An 8,456-nucleotide genomic window follows, 5' to 3' on the forward strand; every position below is an offset into this window, starting at 1 on the left:
AGGGGAGTCATCTGGCGCATCGAGTAATTGCGCATGTGCATTTTTGAATCATCTGGCGGGGAAAGTATCATTAGTTTTGTCTCTTGTCAGCTCCTTAAATCAGCACCTATTGTGTTTTGGGATATTTTGGAAATGGTGGAGGGTCCGGGAGTCACTTTGAACGGAGAAAAGATCCGCTCAAAGGTTCAGAAAGGACAAAAAGTAAAAGAAATCCGTGGTGGAGCAACACCATCGTCGGTAAGTTGTGTGGTTACACAAGCCCTGAGTTAGCCTAAAGAGGTTAGACACGATTATCCCACTAATTATAGTTCGCTAGATTATTCATAAAACATTATATAATTTATTCATGTTTTACCAAAGAATTTGACGACTTGCATAGGCTAGACATAATTTACTCGCATGTCGCGATAGCAGTTTGCTCAGGTGAAATATCTAGGGTTGAGATCATGTTACTTGTAATGACAGACTATCAAGCAAGTCTGAGTGATGATAATGCGTCTAGTCCCGAGGCCGACCTCGTATGGAACATGGTCTCTGTTGTGCCAAAACCTGCTGTAAGTTGAATGAATGTGTTGATTTGTAGATAGGAACGGTCAGAAGCTCGTTCCAAGTCTTTGGTGGACGCTCGTACACTGGGGTGGACTCCTTGGGAAAAGAGTTGTTCCTATACTTCGGAGAAAGGGCGCTTCGGTAAGCTTTAACGTGACACGTTTGACCTTTTCTTGGCGTCTAGAATATTTGGCTGTAAGAGTTTATGTATGATCTAACATAAGCATGTAGATGATGTACTGTGGTTAGTCATTTTAAGGTATTTCATCATCTAATAAAGGACACCCGTTGTATGTTTTACTTCCATATGGTTGTGTGGATTTTGCAACTTTTATCTTTATCATTAATATGCATTGGCATGGGAGTATCCACTACCCTAAAGTCACCCCATTTCAACTAGGTCAAATTTACCCCTGTTACCATAACATCACTTGCTGGTGTCTCTCTTAAAAAAACACCTATTGGTATTGGTTATTGCCTTGCTCAGGGTCCACTTTGGCATGAACGGTTCCATGCGGATAAACCCGACCGAGAGGAAGGAACAGAAGGGTCCTCTTCCAGTTCTGGTGGTTCAGCTCACCACCGACAGCATCTGTTTCTATGACTCCACAGTGGAAATCAGGTAGCCTAATGAGAACACACACAAAGTCTACCCGTCCATCAGCTCATTTATCTGTGTACATCTGTCCGCTAGTGTCATGCATGGAACTGGGCCGCCCTCAAACCTGGTGGCTTGACCATGGTGATGTGATGTAATGAGATTTTTTTACTTCACGCCACAACCTCACATTAAACGATATGTCTATCGTTTTGGCTGCTTGTATGTATGTATGGGTATATGCATGTCTGTGTGTGTGTGTGTGTGTGTGTGTGTGTGTGTGTGTGTGTGTGTGTGTGTGTGTGTGTGTCTACATGTATGTTTGTGTATTTGTGTGTGCATGTATGTGTGTGTCTTCATGCATGTTTGTGTATTTGTGACATATGTATAGTATGTGTGTGTGTGTGTGTGTATGCAGGCTTACAGCTGACTCAGCGCAGAAGGTGCGTGCAATGGAGAGCCTGGACATGTGCTCACCGAAGTATAGTGCGACCCGTGCTGAGGAGGCGGTGAGGGCACAGGGCCGACGCATGCTCTGTGACGTCCTCCTGGACCAGGGGGTTCTGCCTGGCGTGGGGAACATCATCAAGAACGAAGCCCTCTTCGACAGCGGCCTCCATCCCTCTGTCACGGTAGCTGTCTCCAGGGAAACTGGCTCTGTTCTGTCATCAAGATTAAGTGATCTGTCTGCTGCTGGATTTCTGAGGTTACGGGTCTAATTAGGATGGGGATGCCTGCTCTTGCCACAGATAGTACGATTCTTTAGTGTAAACCTGACATTATGCCTCCAAGGCACTTTCATACTCTGCACAAGCAGGGATTTAGTGGAAACATTTTTCCAGAAAAACGGCACAGATCAGGTTTTGACTGAAGGGTGATCCTTGTTTTTTTTCTGTCATTAGTTTGTTTGAACGGAGATATGAAGACCACACACACACACACACACACACACACACACACACAGATCCAGCTAATTTTCAGATACCGAATGTTGTGTCATAGGTGTCCCAGCTGTCCAGTGAGCAAGTACGCCACCTGGTCAAAATGACTCGGGACTTCACACAACTGTTTTATAAGGTAGCCTGAGGCTTTGGAGCAACCTTCACATCAAATGGGGAAAAAGACTTTCATAATTGTTTTTATGTATGACATTTCAATACTAATGTTGTTATATGGATGACATTTGTAAAAACTGGAAATGGATATATTAGAGAGTCAAAATATATGTATGTATAGCCTGTACTGGTTCTCTGGCATATCCAGGAACCCTTAAAGGTGCTGTTTAGATATGCATTGATCATTGCTCCATCTTGAAACATATTTTTAACATCCACTTTAACCTCCGGCTGTTTGTTTCCAGTGCCGGAAGAGCGGGCAGGCCCTCTACAAACATTACAAGGTCTACAAGCGCCCTGGATGCGGCCAGTGCAAGGGTAGCATCACCGTCTGTCGCTTAGGCGATAACGGCAGGATGACTTACTTCTGTCAACACTGCCAGACAGCAGACCCAATCCAGGTGAACATCAGGTGAGTTATTGTAACACACACACACACACACAGATCAGTTTGTATTCATACTTTTAAACAGACATATGAATTGGCTCTTACACACACAAACAAACAAACAAACAAACAAACAAACACACACACACACACACACACACACACGCACACACACATACATAATTTGCAGTCTCCCATACACTTCCTAAGTCCCATTTGGGCCATGGCTCACTGGTAATGAATAATGGGGATAATTGCAGTGCATTGATTACGACGTCATTTCAGAGCCACTGCCAGGCTTTGTGCTGGCTGACACCAAGTGCTGGATTCACTGTGCAGCCGTCGCTAAGATAGCAGCTGAGCCCGAGGCTAGCCTGGCCCAGATCTGGGGGTGGGGGTCAAAACCCGCCCCTCGTGTCCTGGAGGTGCAGAAGGGTGTCGGAGTTTCCAACTTGTTGCAAACACCAAGTGTGTTCTGTTGTGTATTGTTATTGGTTTTTGATATCGGTCCTCCTCCTGTTTCTTCCCTTGTGGCCCTGTATCCCTCATCTTTGCCCCTCTGTGCCTTCACATCCTTGCTGGTTGGAACTCTCTCTTTTCTCTCTCAGGCCATCCTCAGGCAGATGGATCTGGTCAGGGTTTCCTCCTGTGAAAAAGGACTTTGTTCCTCCCTCTGCTGCTGCCGAAAGGCTGCTTTAGTGAGAGAGTGTACCTCACCAGTCACCCTGGCACCAGCTGTGTGAGCTGACTCAGTGTTCTAGCGTTTGAACGATGATTCCATAAAAACTCTGGGGATACAGCGAGAACTCTGAACGGCTCTGCCTCCTGTAAATGCACCTGTAGAACATTCTGTGTCCATATAATGGAATACTCTTGAGTAGATTTGGCCCCGGATAGGTCTGTTCTGGTCGCTGCTCTGGAATCCTCTCCTGTCTGGCGAAACAGACAGCTGTTGCTTGCCCCTTGTGCTGAAGATTACAGTCAGTTTAGTTCTTAACCCAGCCCTACAAGCATCTCTCTGTCGGGACGGTTTGTTAATTTATTCATTGTCCTCATTAAAACGTAATATATTAAATTATTCCATCTGTTAAGTTATGATTTGGTCTTTTTGGCAGCAGTGCTTTGGTTCAATTTAACTGTAATTTGTTAGGCCCTGTGGGTGCTCAGAAGGCACTCTGAACATCAGCATATAGTATAAATGGAAGAAACGCGTGCAACAGAGTGCAGTGGTGAAATGCTTTGCAACTATTTGCCACTTTTAATCTGTGTGTTTATAGGCAACTCATTTTGGTGTCATTTTCCATTTCATTTTGATGAAAATGATGTCATGTGAAGGACTGATAATATGTGCATAGTAGATGGAGTTCGGATTCCGCATCAAAACTCTTGGAAAATGCAAGGAAAGCTTTTGCAGCCCGACATGGACAAATATATCACCAAAGGACACCAGTGGGAATGTAGCCAAGCTTCTGTCTGTGCCAGCTGAGCTTTTGGTGCTGTATGTAGGATTTTTGGTGTGCCTTTGAGGCTGTCAGCGCGCTGGCGGAGCTTTTGGTGCTGTGTGTAGGGTTTTTGGTGTGCCTTTTAGGTAGGTGTGTGTGGGGATTTTTGGCATGTCTTTTAGGCTGTAAGCGCGCTACTAGAACTCCAACTCTGTAGCGCTGCTTTATCACTCTAAGTAGTCAGGACAGCCACATGTCTCTCCTGCTTTCTGACCTGTGCATCAGGGTGTGTGAAGTTTGTACGTCTCAGGTACACACAAATATTTATCCTACACATACTGTACCTGCACACACAAAAATCTCTCTCTCTCTCTCACACACACACCTCTCTCTCTCTCTCAATCACACACACACACACACACGCCAGTCATATTCATGGATAGGTCTTATCCTTCTCCAAAGTTTTAATGGTGTAATGTACTAATGTGCAGTTTCTCTGTGGGAAAAGCAGTTGTTGTGCTCAAGGAAGGCAAGAGTGATAGTTATCATTCCTGCTCATTTACCAATTAATAGTGGGCCATAATACGTCACACACACACACACACACACAAACACAGATATTTTGATGTTCTTCATTTTGGGTTTCTGTACTGATATTCCAGTTTTTATTCCCAGTGTTAATGAACTTGTGGGTACATTGATCAGTGTGGCATTAGTGACTCATTCTGTTGCCCAATGCATATTTAATATAATTAATTAAATGTATTATCTTATGTCCTGCTAATCTGTAAATTGTCTTCAAGCTTGCTTGATTAATGGGTCATGTTAGAAGTATCAAAGTTCACCAGCTATATTTCAATTCAATCAAACTTTTCTGTACACTTCCAGCAAACTCCCAACCAGGAACACTCTGATTGGCTGGGCTTACCAGAGAGGCGGGACCAATGATCACGTGGCAAAGAAGGAGGAAGAGGAGTGGGCCTGTAACCTGTGCACCCTTATCAACCGGCCAATCAGCAAGTCCTGTGAGGCCTGCCTGACCCCACGACCTGAGAGTGAGTGCTGATTGGTCAGTTAGATTCAGAGCACCACTTTCTGCATTGCGATGGTTTTAGCTTTTCCTTCTTAAAACATCTCTTTCCAGATAATATGAATAACCTCAAGGGAACCTCTTTATCTGTTTGGATCCACAAACTGTTTAAACTTGCTATCCGCAGTTCTAATACATTTTTCATCACGCAGCAAATTGCTCCCAACAATCTTCTAGTTGCGTTCAGAAAAACTTTGGTGTTCAAACTCAGCCCTGTAAATGGGAAACACATAGTAATAAACATTCCCAGCCAATCAACACTGTGCTTCGGGAGTGCTGAAGGGAAGGGTGTAATTTGATTAGCTGTTGAGCTCAAAGATCACAAACCTTTCATGAAACAGAATGGCTAACTCCATCTTTAATATTCCTACATTAGCGGTGTGTAATATGCCTAAAGCAGAAAGAAACATAATTTAGCTGAGAAATATAATCTAGAAACCCTCTAGAATTGTTTGAATTGGGTGGATATCCTAATCAGCAAGCTTCTGAGACTCCTTAGGCGATGCTGGAAAAAGTGCTCTGTGTGAAACTCAGCAGGAAGACCACACAGATAAACTCCTTCTGCAGTTTTAGTTTAGTTTCTACCTCACTATAAACTCCTGCCGATCTATTTTAGTTTCTTCCTCACCTTAAACTTTTGCCAGTTCTAGCTTAGTTTCTACCTCACCTTAAACTTTTGCCAGTTCAAGTGAAGTGAAAGTGTCTCTACGGAGTCTCTAGCTTACTTGCTACCTCACCATAAACTCTTGCATTCCTGCCATGTCTCCCTTTCTGTAGTTCCACTTCCAGACCAGCAGGAGCAGTGTGACTCGTCAGCATTCTCCACACACCTCATTAAGTTCCCCTGCAACTCCTTCAGTAAGCCCGCCCAGGAGCTAAAGCTGAACCGCCGCGCTGCTTTCGGTCACACCACCCTGGTCCTGTCTGACCTCAGCACACCGTCCCCTGCTGGCCGAACCGCCACATCACCGCTCACCCCAAACAGCAAGGTGACGCAGAGTCCTGTGTGGTCAGGTAGCCAGGGTGACGGTCTCAAGAGGGCGGGGTCACTAAGCGATGTGGACAGGTCATATACCCAGCCGTATAAGAGGGTGAAAACAGACAGCGGGTCAGTTGCGGTCAGTCACATGATACCAAACCACCAACATGGCTCCGTCGGGTAAGTGGCCAAAATCCTTGTGTCTTTGAGCTTAGTAATGAAGAGTATAGTGATGTGATGCTGTTATATGGAATATGGATCAAATAAAAAGTGTGGCTTATGCCAAGTCTACATCTTAGCTTTTCCCTCGACCTACAATGTGCTAACTTGGCGCAGACAGCTGAAGTGGGCTCTAAATGAGAGGAACATTGTGGCAATGGTGGTGATAAATGTGATTATGGCAATGGTGATGATGATTGTGATTGTCACTATGCAGAGTTGTTAGGCTGTATGATGACTCATTCTGAGAACTGAATGAATGAACAGATGAAAGAACAAGTGAACAGACTGACTCATCAGAGCAGATATCTGCCTACACATGAGAATAACATCCTCCGCTGAACAGCTAGTCATGAAGCCACACAGAGCAGAGTTGGGGATTTTAACAAAGTCACACATTCAGTCAAAATCAACACGTACACACTAATCCCTGTTCTCACGTCACCAGCGTCGCTCCAGACAAACGGAAGCAGGAAGGCCAACCTTCTTCTCCCAGAATCCCTTGCTGTGCATCTCACGGCCGTCCCAGCGTGCTGCGTGTGGTGAATAAAAGCGGTGACAACCGAGGCAGGCAGTTCTACTGCTGTTCTCTGCCGCGCGAGAGCAAGTGCGACTTCTTCGAGGTGAGTCTGGGCAAGGAGGCCCAACTCCTCACATATGATCAGGATGGACACAGTGGGGCTCAGGAAGGGAGTGAGGACATGGTTAAGGCCTATTCAGATGGGATAGATCCTATTTTCAAGTCTGTCTTGAAGAATGGACATTGTTGACTAGAATAAGGGGAGACACTCACCAACACTTTCCAATGTTGTGTTACGTCCTGTTATCTCTGATTTCTTCTTTTTCTGTCTGTGTCATCCCCTTCTTTCCCTCTCTCTCACTATACACACACCAACTGTCTTTTCTCCCCCTCCTCCCCCCTCAGTGGGCGGACTTGCACTTCCCCACCTGTAACCATGGGAAACGGAGCCTGATGAGGACGGTTCTAAAGCTGGGTCCCAACAACGGGCGGAACTTCTACACCTGCCCCATGAAGAAGGGCCAGCAGTGCGACCTCTTCCAGTGGGCCGAGAACGGGCCAGGCATCAGCATCCTGCCTGGCTGCTGAAGACACACACTCACACACACACACACACACAGACACACACATTCTTTCTTTATTTCTCTATCTCCCACTCACAGACAAAAACACACACCAGTGCCTTTTCCCTTTCACCCATTCATATATACCAACTTGCACAAAGATTTTAGGGAAAGTAATGTTCTGTTTTTGTTTGGATGTTTTCTCTTCCAAATAATGCAAGGATGTTAATTAATATTCTAAGCTCTCATTTTAATCAAGAGGAGTGAAGCTGGCCTGGCCTTGTTTGATGCCCTGTGGAGCTCATAGCACACAGCTGGAGCTGCCTTATCTCAGGAGCACCACAGAAAGCTCCTGTGGGGAGTTATGACTGCTGGCTTGATTTAAAAAGCCAAACCTCAGTCCTGTAGGAGTGTGGAACGCTCCCTCCTGTAGCGGCACACCATTGTGGTTGTAGGTTGTTTTTCTAACAGAGCCGGAGCACACAGTTTCACTTTGCACTAGACTGATTAGCAATATTAGGTGTGCTACTGGTCGAATGGACACAAGCTGGCAGCCATGTTGGCCTACATGACACTGGACTCCCCTGGATGAGAGGAATCGGCAGAATAAGGAGCGTGCAGAGAGCCTTAAGCATCTCAAACACTAGCAGACTCTCAGACAGAGCTGGCCTTGGTCTGCTGTGCCCTCAGACAGCTCAAGCACCATTGTTGCAATCAGATTGTTGCTGTTCAGTCAAAACCGTGTGTGTGTGTGTGTGTTAAAATGAAAAATGTCTCTGCATCTTTTTTTGGTACATTTCCAATGTCTCTTAAAAATAAAATGATAAATCATTCTATGTGTGGTACTGATATGGGCAGGTTCATCTCACTGCTTTTCTTTTGCTCTGCATCACATATGTATTTCAAATGCATACATATAAAGTTTGAACACATTTGTTTATTTTTGCATTGACTGACTAGCCTGGCCATTACCAGCCTGTGACTCCATTTCTT

At 45.1% G+C, this 8,456-nt stretch overlaps 1 protein-coding gene across 2 annotated transcripts; it reads left to right on the forward strand.

The window, feature by feature from the left end:
- The first annotated feature begins 96 nt into the window (after positions 1-96).
- neil3 (nei-like DNA glycosylase 3) lies at positions 97-8,210 on the forward strand. 2 transcript variants are annotated; one of them, XM_080843091.1, is made up of 10 exons: positions 97-237; positions 584-690; positions 1,037-1,171; positions 1,566-1,779; positions 2,150-2,224; positions 2,508-2,674; positions 4,981-5,147; positions 5,960-6,341; positions 6,829-7,003; positions 7,306-8,210. In XM_080843091.1, exons 1-10 carry the CDS (start codon positions 133-135, stop codon positions 7,486-7,488), a joined length of 1,710 nt encoding a protein of 569 aa, XP_080699217.1. In that variant the 5' UTR covers positions 97-132; the 3' UTR covers positions 7,489-8,210. The 2 variants fall into 2 exon arrangements, with proteins under 2 accessions (XP_080699217.1, XP_080699218.1); XM_080843092.1 differs by lacking the exon at positions 2,150-2,224.
- Positions 8,211-8,456: the final 246 nt, after the last annotated feature.

The sequence above is a fragment of the Sprattus sprattus genome (assembly GCF_963457725.1).
Source record: "Sprattus sprattus genome assembly, chromosome: 8".
Lineage (NCBI taxonomy): Eukaryota > Metazoa > Chordata > Actinopteri > Clupeiformes > Clupeidae > Sprattus > Sprattus sprattus.

Excerpts from the sequence above, each read along its gene's own strand:
- neil3 (XM_080843091.1), top strand. The coding sequence starts at position 133 with ATGGTGGAGGGTCCGGGAGTCACTTTGAACGGAGAAAAGATCCGCTCA. Across the intron at positions 691-1,036 it reads TTCGGAGAAAGGGCGCTTCG|GGTCCACTTTGGCATGAACG; the intron begins GTAAGCTTTAAC and ends TGCCTTGCTCAG. Across the intron at positions 2,225-2,507 it reads TCACACAACTGTTTTATAAG|TGCCGGAAGAGCGGGCAGGC; the intron begins GTAGCCTGAGGC and ends GTTTGTTTCCAG.